The sequence below is a fragment of the Trachypithecus francoisi genome, unplaced genomic scaffold (assembly GCF_009764315.1).
Source record: "Trachypithecus francoisi isolate TF-2019V2 unplaced genomic scaffold, Tfra_2.0 Lachesis_group8, whole genome shotgun sequence".
NCBI lineage: Eukaryota > Metazoa > Chordata > Mammalia > Primates > Cercopithecidae > Trachypithecus > Trachypithecus francoisi.
The window spans coordinates 61,561,603-61,579,766 of NW_022681473.1; the positions used below are offsets into that span (position 1 = coordinate 61,561,603).

General features: G+C 39.0%; 1 protein-coding gene across 1 annotated transcript; it reads left to right on the top strand.

The window, feature by feature from the left end:
• The first annotated feature begins 13,618 nt into the window (after positions 1-13,618).
• LOC117080670 (olfactory receptor 52R1-like) lies at positions 13,619-14,560 on the top strand. The gene is given in 3 exon segments (XM_033205882.1): positions 13,619-14,022; positions 14,024-14,256; positions 14,259-14,560. Coding segments are annotated over 3 exon segments (939 nt in total).
• The last annotated feature ends 3,604 nt before the right edge of the window (positions 14,561-18,164 follow it).

Here is an 18,164-nt window from a genome sequence, read left to right on the forward strand (position 1 = left end):
ACTGGAGTGCAATGGCACAATCATGACTCACTGCAGCCTTGACCTCCCAAGCTCAAGCAATCCTTCCACCTCAGCATCCCTAGCAACTTGGACTACAGGTGCATACCGCCACACCTGTCTTTATGTATTTATTTATTTTGTAGAGATGGGGTCCCATTACATTGTCCAGTCCGGTCTCAAACTCCTAGGCTCAAGATATCCTCCAGCATTGGCCTCCCAAAGTGCTGAGATTACAGGCATAAATCATCATGCCCAACCTCCATTAACTTAAGACTCTACTTCCTGCTACACAGAGTGCAAAGAATAAATGCCCTTACACTTTCCTTCTTCTCTTCCCTCTCCTTTCCCAAATTTAGTCCCCTGTAGTATAATACTTTCCTAGGCCCTATATAAAAATTTACATACAATCTTATAGCTATGATTATATATTTGTTTAGGTTATTCAAACTTCAAAGCAACAAAAAAATTATTAAAATATAATTAAATAATTATTCAACACGGAATACAGAATATATGGTATGATTAGAAAAATAATGACACATCATCCTATGTCACTAAACATGCCGCTATAAAAGAAGGCACCCCAGCCGGGCGCGGTGGCTCACGACTGTAATCCCAGCACTTGGGGAGGCCGAGGCAGGCAGATCACGAGGTCAGGAGATCGAGACCATCCCGGCTAACACGGTGAAACCCCGTCTCTACTGAAAATACAAAAAATTAGCCGGGCGTGGTAACGGGCGCCTGTAGTCCCAGCTACTGGGGAGGCTGAGGCAGGGGAATGGCATGAACCTGAGAGGCAGAGCTTGCAGTGAGCCGAGATAGCGCCACTGCACTCTGGCCTGGTTAATAGGGCGAGACTCCGTCTCAAAAAAAAAAAAAAAAAGGCACCCATTCATCAAAAGAAAATCAATTATTTCCTTTAATATTAATTCAGTTGTCCATAATCACATCAATTTTCTGTTTATTTTGGACCATAGTTTTCTGGAACTACTTTTATGTTGTCTCTGGAATTTAAATTATCTTTCGTTTTGTCTGATGGCCGGGAAAAGAAAAGCTTTTTTTTTTTTTTAATTATCTCACAAATGACTTAAAGAGAGGAACTGCAATAATAATAGTAGAGGAATTCATGAACAAATCACCCAGACAGAAAACCAATAAAGAAAGATTGGATTTAAATTACACTCTAGACCAAACAAACCTGACAGACATTTCATCCAGCAGTTGCAGACTGCATATTCTTCTAGATTGCATATGAAACATTCTCCAGTATAGATCATCTGTTAGGCCACAGAACCAATCTTAATAAATTTGAGAAGATCAAAATCATATCAAGTATTATTTCTGAAAACAATGGTATAAAACTAGAAATCAATGTAGAGAAACCATGGAAAATACAAATACATAGAAATTAAACAACATCTTTCTGAACAACCAATAAGTTGATAAAAAATCAAAAGAGGAATTAAAAAATTTATTTAGACAAATGAAAATGGAAGTGCAATATACAAATACCTATGGGACAGCAAAAGCAGTGTGGTATATGGTAGGGACGTTTATAGCAATAAAAGCCTACATCAAAAAAAGTAGAAAGATCTCAAATTACAGTTATTTGTTCATAAGGGAAATTAAATGCTTGTAAAATTGAGTGAACGTGTAAATATCCTCAAGATCTTGTTAAAATGAAAATTCTGACTTATAGGGACTGAAATGGAGCCTGAATTCTAAATTTCTGACATCACTCCTATCTGAGGCCAGATTTCGTGCAACATTCTAATATGTTCTGCATTTCTTGAGGCATGTCAGATTGTTGTAGTCCTGGAATTATTTTACATAGCATCCATAAGTAGTTTTAATTTATACTTGGTTATCAATTGTTGAAATTTATTATATACCAATTTCATTTGCTAAAGCATATATTCCAGGATTTTTCATTTCAAAAAAAGTACGTAAATGATAAATTTGCTGTGTTCCCTGTCTAAAATTTCTTTCTTTTTTTTGTTATACTTCATTGCTGTACTATGTGAAAAATAAATAAATCTAGAGACCCCAAAATCCCTAAGCCAAAAGAAAAAAATCAAGCTGGGAACTGTATCAGGCAAACCTGCCTCCCATTTTATTCCTGTAAAAGGTAGCTACAATGTTAAAAAGCTACATACCTGCCTTCTCTGTGGGCCTCTAGATCTTTACCCTAAAACAGTTCTGAATTTCACCCTGGCAATGAAAATTGATAGCTTATCTTCAAGGCTGTGGAAAAAGGAACAGAACTGGAAGTCATTCCTTTGCTCACCTGAGACAAATGCACATCTGATTGCTTCCTCTGCCCTATTGCTTATGTAAAAATGCAGATTCACTGAGTCAGACTAAGGCATAAGTGACTACTCCCCTATCCACTCCGTCATGTGTAAATTGTGTATTTAGTGAAAGGCTGATCAAAAGAATGCAATCTTTTGTATCTTATCTTCCTATGACCTGGAAGCTCCTACTTTGAGTTGTCCTGCCTGTCCAGACCAAGAAAATATATATCTTAAACTTATTGATTGATGTCTCATGCCTCCCTAAAATGTATAAAAGCAAGCTGTACCCCGACTACGTTGGGAACAAGTCATCAGGACCTCCTGAAGCTGTCCCACAGGTGTGTCCTTAACCTTGGCAAAATAAATTTTCTACATTGATTGAGACCTGTCTCGGATACTTTTGGTTCACAACTATATGCAGAATTACTGTGCTCTGATTTTTTCTAAACATTTTTAAGGGTTAGTCTCTTAATACGGTGGATGAGGCTACTGGTTCTCCTTGCTGGCTACAGAGCCAGTAGTTTTATCCACTGTATTAAACTAACTCTTTTAAATGCTCAGAAAAAAACTACTTAGAGCATAGTAACCCTTAGAACACAACCTGGTTTGTAGAAACTGTTTGAAAATCTCACCAATTCACTGTTAAAATGAATTTTACTGGGTTTTTTTTGTAGGTCATCTTTCCCCCAACTATATTAAAGCATTAGATTCTGCTCCTTATTTACTCTTCATCAAGTGCTTCATACTTCCACAATACTATTTCTATATTTGCTTTTTTTCAGTTCTTCATTCTTTTTTATTCTTGATGAACAGCATTCTATTGCATAAGTGTGGCAAATTTTGTTTAATCTTTGATTGACATATTTGGGTTGTTTCCACATTTTAGGTGTTATGAATATAGCTGCTATAAGCATCTTCAGACATTTTTGGTGGATGTATAAACCATTTATTTGAAGTATGCAACTAGAAGTGAAATTGATCATTCAAAAGGAGTTGTAGTTTTATTAGAAATTGCTAAAGAGATTCCATTTATGAGTGCTCCAGTTGCTCCTCATTTTTACCAATACTTAGTGTTTTCAGTGCACTTAATTTAGCTGTTCTAATTAGTTTATATTGTTAAATTGTTACAGTTTAAACTTTCATTTCCCTAATGAATAATAATTTTGAATAATAATAATAAACCTTTTCATATGTTCATTGACCATTTTTCTGCCTCTTGTACAGGGCCTGTTTAAATCATTTGCTTGTATTTTTCATGAGTTGGTTGTCCTTTTTATTGATTACAGGGCTTTCTTTGTCAGATATGTGCATTCTGAATGTTTTCTCTGTCTGTGACTTGACTTTTCACTTTTGTATTGGTCTCTTTTGAAGTAGTATTTTTTCATTTTGATGACGATCAATTGTTGATCTTCTTTGCTATTGTGGCTAATGACTTTTGTGTCCTGTATAAGAAATCTGCTTTCCCCAAGTTCATGAAAATATTGTTTTACTTTTTTAAAGAAGCTCTATAGCTTTAGCTTTCAAATTTAGGTTTATTTTACACCTCAAGTAAAGATAGTTTACTTTGAGGTAAAGGTGAGTTTCACTTTGTTTTTTCAGACAGATATCCAATTGTTCTAGCACCATAAAAACATTGTTCTGTCACTGAATAGAATTGATTCTTCTATTGAAAATTAATTACTGGCAGGGTGTGATAACTCATGCCTGTAATCCTAGCACTTTGGGAGGCCAAGGCGGTGGATAGCTTGAACCCAGGAGTTTGAGACCAGTCTGCTGGGCAACATAACAAGACCCCATCTCTTAAAAAAAAAGGAAATCAATTACTGAAACACTTAAAGCTATTTCTGGTTTTTCAATAATGTATTGATCTATCTTTACATAAATATAAGGCCACCCTTTGGGTAAGTGTCTAGATAAACAATTTCATTAAAACTATTTAAAAGTTCACTGGTGCATATGAAGTATAACTATTTACAGATGATGACATATAATAATAGATCAACATGGTGGCAGGCACCTGTAATCCCAGCTACTTGGGAGACTGAGGCAGGAGAATCTCTTGAACCCAGATACTGGAGTTTACAGTAAGCTGAGATTGCACAACTGCACTCCAGCCTAGGCAACATAGTGAGACTCTATCTCCAAAAAAAAAAAAAATCAACTAATTAAAGTGTATTTATTGGTGTATTCATTTTCCAGTACTCAGATAATTAAGTACTATAAACTAAGTGAATCAAACAACAGTAATTTGTTGTGTTACAGTTCTGGTTAGAAGCCCAGGTTCAAGGCGTTTGGCTCTTTCTGTTGGCTATGAGAGAGAACTTGTCTCTTGTCTCTCTCTTGCCTTCTGGTGGTTGGCTGGAAACCTTGACTTTTAAATGCATCACCTTGCTCTCTGTTTTGTCTGTATGGCATTCTTGTGTATGTATCTCTGTATTCATATTATTCTTTATATAAGGAATCCAGGTTTAGGAACTCATCATACTCCAGTAAGACCACATCTTAATTTAACAAATTATATCTGCATTTACCCTACTTCTAAGTAAGGTTACATTCTAAGGTATGGAGGGTTAGGGCATCAACATAGGAATTTTGGGGAGGACACAATTCAAATAGTAACAGTTTTCCAATCAGGATACATTCATTTTCTTGCTTTTACAATGTCTAGGACTTTCACTACATTGTTGAGATCAACAGGATTCTCCCTGAAATTAGAGAAGGCAGAGCATAAACCTCTATATTTCCCATCCTACCAGATTTGATTTCCCTACTTAAATATGGAAATGAGCCCTAGATGGTGGAGAGAAAGCTGGTAAGAGCACCACGCTCCGGCGAGTAAGAAGAACTAAGGTAGGTAAAAGCCATCTCATGTTACCCTTCCACAGGTCAAATCTTCAAAATCAAGCTAAGAAATTCTTCTTCCTGGGGAGCTGCAGAAAGCAACAAAAGAGCTTTACTACAGCTTAGAGGAAAGAATCCGAACAATATAGTCAGACAAGGAGGTCAGTATATTATTGTTGTAATTATTACACTTTTTTAACATAATATCCCTGCTCAATTAAAGGGAGACAAGTGTAAAAATATTTTGGAGTATTTTGTTTATTTTATTTTATTTTAAGACAGAGTTTCACTCTGTCACTCAGGCTGGAGTGCAGTGGTGCGATGTTGGCTCACTACAACCTCCGTCCCCCAGGTTCAAGCGTTTCTCCTGCCTCAATATCCTGAATAGCTAGGATTACAGGCACCCGCCACCACACCCCGCTAATTTTTGTGTTTTTATTGGAGACGGGGTTTCACCATGTTGGCCAGGCTGGTCTCGAACTCCTGACCTCAAGTGATCTGCCCACCTCAGCCTCCCAAAGTGCTTAGATTACAGGCATGAGCCACTGCACCCGGCCCATTTTGGGGTTTTGTGAATACCCAGATAAAGTTGGTTACCATGAACTTGAAACAATCGAATTATTTGTGGGGTCTTTTTTTTTTTTACCCCACAAACGATTTTTTTTTAATTTTTTTTTTAGCTGTTAGTGACATACGTATATTAAGAGGCAATTATATTTTGAATGGTAGATGTGATGGAAATATTTAGATATTGAGATTTTTCACATTAGTAAGGTTGAAATGATTAACTTTAAGAACTACATTTTATACAAAGAGCTTTAAAAGAAAAGAAGGTTAAAGTGATATATAGTGTGTATATATATGTGTGTATGTGTGTGTGTGTGTGTGTGTTGTGTGTATACATGTGAAAAAAAAAGAAGAAAATCTCAAGATCCCAAATTTACTGTGCCAAAGGGGAAAAGTTAAGCTTCAAAGCTAAATTACACATACATATCTGTCTTTCCTTTTGTTCCTAAACATAGTTACAGAAAGAAGGCTGTATGTCTCCACAGAAGGCCTCCCTCAGCCTGATAATGTAAATTAACAGCCTGTCTTCATAGGTTCATGTTAAGAGGAAACTAGAAATCATCCCCCCATCCATCCTGAAACAAACGCTTATTTGACTGCTTCCTCTACTTTATGCTTACCTTATGTCAAGTGCAGATTTAATGAGTGTGAAATACATAGATTGCTCCCTCTAACCAACCCTTTTCACCTGCAACATACTGGATTCAGCAGCCTAATCAAAGCCTCACAAGAATGTGATCATATCCTACCTCTTTTTTTCTTTCGCCTTTCCCTTCCTGCCCACTTTTCCCCTTTAATCATTGAAGCCCTCAAAGTCCTCTTCAGAAGTACAGGCCATGCATTCTATTGTGACTGTGTCTCTTTCTCCTAGGCATGTGTCCTCAACCTTGGCAAAATAAACCTCTAAATGGATTGAGACTTGCCTCAGTCATTTGCTTTGGTTTCACATATTTATCTCTTTATATAATACAAATACATTATATATGTCTGTATATTTATGTTACATATCATATACTACATATACACATCATATACATATATGTACACACACCAACATATTTCTACATAGATATAATGAATTGTCTCAGAATTCTCACGTCAATATCCCCAACAACCTTTATTTCCAACAAAAGTTTCTTCCTAAACATCCTTTCTGCCCTGCCCTCATAACCCTACAATTGCAGATTGGTGTGATTGTAAGTTTATCGTAACCACCGTTACTGGGCTCTCAAAACTGCCCAGAAACCTTGGTACATTCCAGTGGAAACTGGGCTTCAGCAAAGGGCTGCGAGCCAAGTTTAGAGTCCTCAATGCATCCTGGAGAGGCACCAGCTTTAGAAAGACTCAAATGATGAGGGGCCTCTGGGAACATCAATCAGAGAAATTCTGACATTTCTACTATATGCTCCTTTCACCTTGAAATCCCCTACTAAACTTAAAAAGTAGTGTGGTTAGTCTGATAAATGCTTTCCACAAGAGCCTGGGTCATGCCTGCTTAGAGTCAAGTGGCATTTGGGACTGTGGAAGAGTCAGAAATGAAACACCACATGTCCTATCCTGGATGTCACATTCTGCTGAAAGAGAAAAGTATCTCTAAAAAAAACAAGAAGAAAAAGAAGACAAAGGGACCTGAATTTTGTTCTGCTTCCAAAATACTGAGAACATCACATACCTAAGTTAAAGGAAATAAACAACAAAAAGAAATAAAGAAAAATCATTTGCAAAGAGTGAAATCATGTCTTTTGCAGCAACATGGATGGAACTAGAGGCCATTATCCTAAGCAAATTAACTTAAAGCAGGAACAGAAAACCAAATACCACATGTTCTCATTTATAAGTGGAAGCTAAACATTGTGTACACATGGACAGGAAGAAGGGAACAACAGACACTGGGGCCTACTTGAGCATGGAGGTTGGATTGAGGGTGAGGATAAAAAACTACCTATTGAGTACTATACTTATCAACTAGGTGATAAAATAATCTGTACACCAAAACCCCATGACACAAAATTTACCCTGTAACAAATTGGCAGAGGTACTCCTTGAATCTAAAATAAAAGTTGGAAGAAAAAATTTTAAAAAAAGAAAAAGAATTTGAAGCCAGAAATTCCAATGTACAATGTCAGCCTGATCTCCAAAATAATAACATTTTGAATATTTCCTGTATACCTGGACTCCCTAAAAAAGAACATGGTACTTCTGATTTTGTAGGCTGATAGATGAAAAATTATGACCTTTGTGACTGTGATCATTGCCATCTATCATATACATATCGATGTAAACCTGATAACCTTGGTAATTTTATCCACTTAAATGTATGTTGCATTTTGTATTTTGTTCAAGTCTGACAGCTTTGTACTCTTTGCAAACAAATCTTGCTTTGCATTCTTATATGTTTTCCTTTCTCAAGTCTTCCTCAATGTTTAGATTAAAAACATTAGATTAAAAAATCTGGATTCTGTATTGAAACAGAGGAAGCTCTGTGTAGGCCTTCACTCTTCAGATTGAGTGAAGAGAGCCTTCCAGCCTAACAAAGTTTTAGAACTGACTATGGCATGGTCTTAGGGATTCCTTTCGCCTATTTGGATAATCAGTCCCTCAGAGGTGAGGGGTCTCAGAACCAGAGCTACCTTAGTAAATACTGATACACTAATGGATGCTCAACATCCTCATTAACCCCACACTCCTTATGTATACTCATATGTATACACACTATGTGCAACCTCACACTGTCAGGTATGTAACTAGGCATGTGCCTTCACAAAGAGTGTGTATTCAGTAACCTGGAACTCATAGCATGATGGTAGCATACTAATGATACATACTTAAAGCAAATTATTATTCATACTTTGATATACACATATGCTTATTCACACAAATACTCACACTTAAATGCAAATTCAGTACCTTATACCTGTGTTTATTAACATATCTCTCAGATACACACATCGACTTACATGACATATCAACACAGTTTCATATTGTACAAAATACGCCCTGAATTATAAATATACATACTCTGACTACAAAAAAAATACATGCACACAGATAAAATCACATTCATGTAATCTCAACAACACACTTTTTTGCACAAGCGTTCAAATCCCTTGCCTTCCCACTTCTGTATACAGAGGAGAGAGGAAAGGGATGGGTTAATGCTTCCAGCTCTAGTCTCCAGTCTCAAAGGAAGCCAGTGTGCATATGAGGCACTGGAGCTCAGGGGAGTGAGAAACCTACTACTTAAAGGTCGGAAACGTCCAGACATAGCCCTTTAAATACGCCTTGATCTGAAGTCTCTGCCAAAGGCTGAATTTCAGAACTCCTTCTGGCCTTGCCATGCTTGGTTAAAGACAGAGTAGAGGTCAGGGTGAGTGATTACCTGTACCTCAGGCACCTCTGCCCATCACAGAAAGCATTAGGAGTCATAGAGCTCCAAGAAGCAGGAAGGCCAATGCAATGGCCTAACTCACTGGGAGCTTCAGGTCTAAAAATCCAAGACCACTGATCTTCATTCTAAGAATGGGAGAAGACTCAGTGTTCCCACTCTGTCCTCCAGGGAGACCCGAGAAAGGTAGGAATACTGCCTCCACACACAATATTTCCGTAAAAGAGGTGGCTCTGAACCCCACACTGCTTCAGCATTATTGCTCTATGCCTTATTTTCAGATAGCTCAAAGTGAAAAAACAGCTCCCTAGAAGCTATTCCTTAGCAAAATCTCAGTTGATTTTATCCTCTATTCCCTCACTGGCTTGAACAACACAGCTGACTGATGAGCTTAACTATTCTCACAAAATGGGTGAGATCATTGAAATCCAACAGAGTCAGCGGGTGTTATAGTTGGAATCAAACGCAGTCTGACAGGTGAAAATTGAGCTCCACTCAGTGTGATAATATAGTTCTTGTAATCACATTTATATAGCAAAAGCCTACATGGAGGTTTTACAAATTAGATTTTATTTTGGGAAATAGAAAAATTAAATTTGAAGTTAAACGTGTTATGTCCCTAGTTACAGTGTTTGGAAATGACATTGTTTCATTTCAACTTTTAGTATGTACTATGTTCATAAGAATTCTAGCCTGTAAGGGGGGAAACAGATTTAATAGTAGTGTTGGGGAGGAAGAAGTACTAGGTTCTTTGTTTTCCTTCCTTTTAGAGAATGCACATTCCATTTCTCAACACAGCAGCAAGCTGACAGCCTGTGCTTCCTATGTTGAAAACCTCACATACTGGACAAAAATGGCTAAGTATTGGTTAATTCCATGTCCATTCCACATGTCTTGAAGGATTAAGTCTGCCTGTGTTATGTTCATAAGTCTGTGAGAAAAGAAAGGAAAGGGAAGGCACTAGATTCCATAGGTCAGCAGAGGAAAATGGAGAGAAGAAAGGGAGGCACCTGTCAACAGTCCCCATCTCTCAATTCAGTCTTGGGTACCAGGGCATCCCTGCTCCTCCATCATCCACCAAAAACAGAAAATCTGAGAGCAGAAAAGCAGAGCAAGTAGAATGGAATGAGGAAGGCTGAGAGACATAACTTCATGGGGAAGCTCTGCCCTGTGAAAAGGCCACTGGGGAGTCTGAAGTGTGATGAATAGGAAGACAGAAACTGGTTTGTAAAGAGGTATAGAATACAGGTAGCTGAAACATGGCTGAGGAGAAACTCATCACTTCCTAAGGAGGGTGTAGAATAGGAGAGTTCTACGTTAAGGCTCATGGGCAGAACACATTAAAGATGTCCTCCCAGAGAAAGCAGCATACACCCCGAGATCCTAGGAGGTCAAGCTGGAGACTGTGCTAGAGACTCCAGCCCAATGAAGTAGCAGGGACCCTGGGTCCAAATTCAGATCTTCCTCTAATTCAGCATGCAGTTGTGCACACCCCCTTCATGTTTGCCTTTGTCATGATAGGACAGAAAATTCTGTTTTCCCCAACCTGGGCAGGAGTCTGAATTGTTATCTAGCACAGGCAGCTTGGGTACAGCCAAGAGAACTGGCTGCAAAGTCATGCACCTGGATACTTACTTGCTATGTGATCTCGGGCAGATCATGTATCTAATCTGAACTCTGTTTTCTCATTGTTATAGGAGGATGCAGAGGTTTTGTGTGAATTAGAAACAATAAAATTTGGGTTGGGCATAGTGTCATATGTCTAATTCCAGCACTTGGGAGGCCAAGGCTGGCTGATCACTCGAGCCCAAGAGTTTGAGACAAGCTTGAGTAACATAGTGAGACCCTGTCATTATTAAAAATACAAGAAATTTGCTGGGCATGGTGGCACGCATCCATAGTTCCAGCTACCTGGAAGGCTGAGGTGGGAGGATCACCTAAACGCAGAAGTTCAAGGCTAGAGTGAGCTGTTATCACACCATTGCATTCCAGCCTGGACAACAGAGTGAAAGCATGTCTCAAAAATAAAAGAAAAAGAATAAGCAAATAAACAAATTGTTTATCATTTTTTAAATTATACTTTAAGTTCTAGGGTAAAAAGGCACAATGTGCAGGTTTGCTATATATGTATACATGTGCCGTGTTGGTGTGCTAAACCCATCAACTCATCATTTACATTAGGTATTTCTCCTAATGCTATCCCTCCCCCAACTCCTGACCCCGGACAGGCCCCAGTGTGTGATGTTCCCCACTCTGTATCCATGTGTTCTCGTTGTTCAACTCCCACCTATGAGTAAGAACATGTGGTGTTTGGTTTTCTGTCCTTGTGATAGTTTGCTCAGAATGATGGTTTCCAGCTTCATCCATGTCCCTGCAAAGGACATGAACTCATCCTTTTTTATGCCTGTATAGTATTCCATGGTGTATATGTGCCACATTTTCTTAATCCAGTCTATCATTGATGGACATTTGGGTTGGTTCCAAGTCTTTGCTCTTATGAATAGATGCTGGAGAGGATGTGGAGAAATAGGAACAATTTTAAAGTGTTGGTGGGACTGTAAACTAGTTCAAACATTGTGGAAGACAATGTGGCGATTCCTACTAGAAATACCATTTGACCCAGCGATCCCATTACTGGGTATATACCCAAAGGTTTATAAATCATGCTACTCTAAAGTCACATGCACACATATGTTTATTAAACAAAAATTTTTAAGTATATAGTGCTATGTCTCCAAAAATAACAATTATTTACTTATTTATTTTTAATTTTTTTAATTTTACTTTAAGTTCCAGGATACATAACAATTTATACACTTTGAGAAATTGTACGTTTGGCCAGCACCCCTTATATTGCCTCGTACAGCAATGAGGATGGTCTGAATATGCTTTTCAAGGTACCCCTGAACATCAGGGACTGTCCCCACGGCAATTTGAGGGTGATATACAGGAGCAAGTGACAGATAGAAAGACTTCAGCTCAAACAGAATATACAAAACAGCTTGGGAAGTCTGGGACAGGCAAGGAGGGATAGGGATATAGGTGGACCCCAGATACAGGTGGTTTTGAATTTTTACCATGCTCTACATACAAGTATTTGTTTTGAGCAAACCTATATCTTATTCTCTGGCAGGATGGTCAAGATTCCAATTTAGATCTAGACTTATAAAGTCGGAGCCCTATTTCTCCCAGTCTGTTATAAATCTTGAGAAATTTGGACAAAGACAACGTCTTTTGGGGATCTTGAAGAAATTCTTTTTAGAAATCTTTTTTTTCCCTAGTGAATGAGACATGTGTTAGTTCCAAGAGGTGATGGGGATTTGAATGCATTACTTTTCTTGCCCAGGTGTTTCTCTTTTGAAGGCAGTAAGAACTGAGGCTTTCAAACAAAGCACAGACCACTGAGTTCAGTGAAAAAGTGTTGGGTAAGAACAAAGTGAGCTTTGTGCCATCGATTCTGAGATTGATAGTGATCACCAAAAAACTCAAAGGGTGGAATAAACTCAGGTAAGACGAACAGAGACAGACAGTGGGGCTCAAACAGTGTCCACTGCCGCAGGGCAACCTCTATGGCCTCAGGGTAGAGTCAACAGGGCTCTATCTGAGTATCTAGAATTTTGTTCATCAGTTAATGACTCTGCTGCCTTTGAATAATGACATTTATGTGGTGCTTTCTTCAGGAATATTTTATTAAACTCCTACTCTGCACCAAGCACAGAGATAGCTAGAGATAGTGTAGGGTTCACAGCTGACTTCATGAAAAATTCATCTCCTAGGACAGAGGTTGGCAAACCATAGCCTGGAAACCAACACCTGCTTGCCTGCTTGCAACCCATATTTGTAAACAAAGGTTTACTGGAACACACCACACTCACACATTTATGTGTTGACTATGGTTACTTTCACACTACAATGGTTGAATTGATCTGCTGCAACAGATAGTATAGCCCACAATTTCTCAAAATTTTATAATCTCACTTTTTAAAGAAAAAAGCTTGTTAACTTCTTGTCTAGGAGAAACCTACACTAAAGATAATAAATTAAATTACAAATGTTCAATTGGTCTGTAGGTTAACTTCCCACCCAAGCCCTTGTGGTAACTGATCTAGATTCAAAGCTAACTTCAAAGTAGTACATAAATTGCCATGGGCTTGCAAACTCTACTGACTTCCTACTCTGAGAAGCTGGCCAAGTGGCTAACCAGAGGGATAAAAAGGACCTGTGGAAAAGTTTAAACTAATCAGCTGTTAGTTCTATAGAACTGAAGAGCAAGAATTACACATGCAACTAGTATGTTCTACCCCACTTTGAATGACATTAGTATGAAAAACAACAGAGTAACATCATGTTGAGTTGCAACATATTATTTATTAAAACAGTTGAAATTATTCTAGTTTATAATTAAATCCAATCACTCTGGTATCCAATAGTCCCATCCAAAAGCCTTCTATATAATAATAACACTTGTTTTGATTATTATCATCTGCAGAAAGTAGATTACCTTCCCAACGGAGACCATATTAACCAACCCATGGTGCTGGCTTCAGGGAACAGCTCTTCTCATCCTGCGTCCTTCATTCTGCTTGGAATCCCAGGCCTGGAGAGTGTCCAGTTTTGGATTGCCTTTCCGTTCTGTGCCATGTATGCTGTGGCTGTTGTTGGAAATATCGCTCTCCTCCATGTAATCGGAATTGACCACACCCTGCATAAGCCCATGTACCTCTTTCTGGCTATGCTGCCCATCGCTGACCTGGTCCCCTCCTCCTCCACCCAACCTAAGGTGTTGGCCATATTCTGGTTTCATACTCATGAGATTGAGTACCATGCCTGCCTCATCCAGGTGTTCTTCATCCATGCCTTCTCTTTTATGGAGCCTGGGGTGCTCATGGCTATGGCCCTGGATCGCTATGTGGCCATCTGCTTCCCACTCCGACACTAGACTCATGACCCCATCAGTCGTGATTCAACTGGGGACTGTCGTGATGCTGACAGGGCTGCTGTGGGTGAGCCCCTTCTGCTTCATGGTGTCTAGGATGCCATTCTGCCAACACCAAGCCATTCCCCAGTCATACTGTGAGCACATGGCTGTGCTGAAGTTGGTGTGTGCTGATACAAGCATAAATCATGGGTATGGACTCTTTGTGGCCTTCTCTGTGGCTGACTTTGACATGTCATAGGTATGTCATACATGATGATTTTGAGAGCCGTGCTTCAGTTCCCCTCAGGTGAAGCCCGCCTCAAAGCTTTTAGCACATGTGCCTCCCATATCTGTCTCATCTTGGCTTTTTATATCCCAGCCCTTTTTTCTTTCCTCACCCACCGCTTTGGCCATTATGTGCCCCGAGTGGTATATATCCTGTTTGCTAATCTCTATCTACTGGTACCTCCCATGCTCAACCCCATCATTTACGGAGTTAGAACCAAACAGATCAGGGACAGAGTTACCCAAGGATGTTGTGGAAACGTCCCCTGAGCGAAGGGTCAGTGTATCCCCATCACTTACATTGCCCCACTAATGTGGGGACATTAATGAACATTTGGCAGGCAATTCCTTATTATCACGAAGTCAGCTCTGTAAATAACTGGCTCAGAGGTAAGCAACCCCCTAGAAGCAAGAGAAACAATTATCAGGATACCTAGAAAAGAGACACCTGAGAGATGTGATGGCTAAGAACAACTTTGTTGACCATATTCATCATTACGTGGAAACAATAAAAGTAGTTTTACCTATTAAATCAGTGAATATTTTAAAAGAATGTCGTCTCCCACAGATGATTAAGGCAAAAAAGTGTTTTTACACTATCAGTAGAAGTAGGTATACTTTGCTTAAAAGGAATTTAGAAATTTGCATCAAATAATTTTAAAGTACATATATTTTCTTCATCTGAGAATCTGTTTATAAAAATAAAATGCATGTGTACAAAGACATGCATAAAATCATGCTTTATAAAAACAAAATTGAAAATTATTCAAATATTGTCCTGTAAGATTACAGATGAAGCAATATTCAGTTGAATATCAGGTGCTATTTAACTATTTTATTTGGAAGGAGTACCTGAAAATTTGACAAATAGGCAAGATATAATCTTAAATAGAAAAGAAAAACTATTGACCATAAGGCTTGATGCCAATTCTAAACTGGAATACATATGTAAAGAAAGAAATTCAGGAAATATATCCAAATGATAATAAATAGCTGCTTGGAGTAGTGATACTTACGGCATTTTCATTATATTTTTATGCTTCAGTGTATTTTTAAATTGAATTATGTTTTGACTGACACAAAATGATTTTACATATTTAAGTGATACAGTGTGATGTTCACCTAGTACTTATCACAAGATGACTTCAGAAGGTCCAGGTCCATTTTTATCTCATTTCTTCAAAATTGAATACAAAACCACACCTCTCAGTCCCAAGGACTTCTTTTATTACCCTACGGAATTAAAATTGTAAAGGATATTGTCAGATAAGATAAATTTGTTATACAAATAGCAAATTGTCTTCCAGTCACTTTTTAAATAAAAAATAAAATACTTGTAACATTTTAAATTTTTATTCAAGTAATATATTGAGCAATTACTTTTCACCTAGCATTCTACCAAAAGGTGGGGATAGAATAGGGAACAAAAGAAACTGACAAACAGAACATCTAATTTGCATGATTTCCACCCAAAATCAAAATAATTGAATACTTGCAATTCCAGCCTCAATATAGACATTAATTATTTAAGCTGTATTACTCTATCATGATTGTAAGTAAACTTAAATATTCTGAACCAATGAAAATAGATGACTAACTTCATTATGACATGAAAAATCCTTATGTCCAAAATATAAAGCATATAACTCAAATGTGGCTGTAGTTGATATGATTTGGACCTGTCTCCCCTCCAAATCTGTTGAAATGTGATTCCAAGTGTTGGAGGTGGGGCCTAGTGGGAGGGATTGGATCATGGGGACAAATGCTTCATGAATGGCTTAGCACTATCTCCTCGGTGATGAGTGAGCTCTTTCTCAGTTAGTTCATGTGAGATCCGGTTATTTAAAAGAGTCCTAGCTGCACTCAGTGGTTCACGCCTGTAATCTCAGCACTTTGGGAGCTGAGGCCGGTGGATCACAAGGTCAAGAGATCAAGACCATCCTGGACAACATGGTGAAACCCAGTCTCAAATAAAAATACAAAAATTAGCTGGGTGTGGTGGTGCACACCTGTAGTCCCAGCTACTTGGGAGGCTGAGGCAGAAGAATCACTTGAACCAGGGAGGCGTAGGTTGCGGTGAGCCAAGATCATGTCATTGCATTCCAGCATGGGCAACAAGAGTGAAACTCCGTCTCAAAAAAAAAGTCCAGGACCTCCCCCTCCCCCTTCTCTCTCTCATTCCCACTCCTGCCGCATGATGTACCATCTCCTCCTTTGTCTTCTGCCATGATTGCACACTTTCTGAGGCCTCGCCAAAAACAAGCTGGCACCATGCTTGTGCAGCCTACAAAACTGTGACCTAATTAAACTTTTCTTTATAAATAACCCAGCCTCAGATATTTGTTTACAGCAATGCAATGGACTAACAGAGAAAATTGGTACCAAGTATAGTGTGTTGCTGTAAAGATACCTGAAAATGTGGAAGCAACTTTGGAACTGGGGTAACAGGCAGAGGTTGGAAGAGTTCAGAGAACTCAAAAGAAGACAGAAAGACAAGGGAAGTTTGGAACTTCTTAGATACTGGTTAAATAATTGTGACCAAAATGCTGATAGAAATATGGGCAGTGAAGTTCATATGAACTTGAAGTGAAGAAATGAACTAAGTCCACATGAACTTGAAGTGAACTGAAGAAATATGGACAGTAAAATCCAGGCTGATGAGTTCTCAGATGGAAATGAGGAAGCTATTAGGAACTGGAATTAAGGTCATTTGTGTTACACCCGAGCAAAGAGCATGGCTGCATTGTGTCCATGTCCCAGGGACCTATGCACGTTTGAACTTAAGAGGGATGACTTAGTGTATCTGGAAGAAAAAATTTCTAAGAAGCAAACCATGCAAGAGACGGCCTCGCTGCATCTTACAGGCTACAATCAGATATAGGAGCAAATAAATGACTTAAAGTAGGAACTTATATTTAAAAAGGAAGGAAAGCATAAACATTTGGAAAAGTCACAATCTGGCAATGTGATAGAAGAGGAAAGAGTATTTCCAGGAAAGGAATTCAAGTAAGCTCTGGAGAAATCACTTGCTAGAGAGATTAGTATGACTATAAAGAAGCCAAGCGCTAATATCCAAGCCAATGGGAAAAAAGGTCTTGAAGGCATTTCAGAGTATTTTGAGATAGTCCATCCCACTACAGGCCTAGAGGCCCAGGAAGAAAAAAATGGTTTTGGGGGCCAGGCCTAGGGATCACTGCCCTGTGCAGCCTTGGGACACTGCTCCTTGCATCCTGACTGCTCCAGCTACAGCCATGGCCCAAAAGGTCCTAGGTGCAGCTTGGGCTGCCACTCTAGAGTGTGCCAGCTGTAACCCTTGGAAGCTTCCATGTGGTGTTAAGTCTGCAGGCACACAGAATGCAAGCATTAAGGAGGCTTGCAGGCTTACCCCTAGATTTCAGGGGATGTATTGGAAAACTTGAGTGCCTAGGCAAAAGCCTGCTGCAGGGGAAGAGCACTAACAGAGAGACTCTAGTAAGGCAGCACTGAAGGCAAATGTGGTGTCAGAGTCTCCACACAGAGTCCCCACTGGGGCATTGACTAGTGAACTTGTGGGAAAGGGGCCACTACCCTCCAGATCCCAGAATAGTAGAGCCAACGGTAGCTTGCATCCTGAGCTTGGCAAAGTCACAGGTACTCAACTCCAATCCATGAGAGCAGTCACAGGGACTGCATCCTGCAAAGTTACAGGGGTGGAGCTTCCTAAGCTCCCAAGGAGCCCACTTGTTGCACCAGTATGCCCTAAATGAAGGATATAGAGTAAGGGGCGATTGTTTTGGAGCTTTAAGGTTTAATGTCTGCCTACTGGATTTCAGAATTGTGTGGGACCTATTGCCCCTTTCTTTTGGACAATTTCTCCCTTTTGGATTGGGAATAT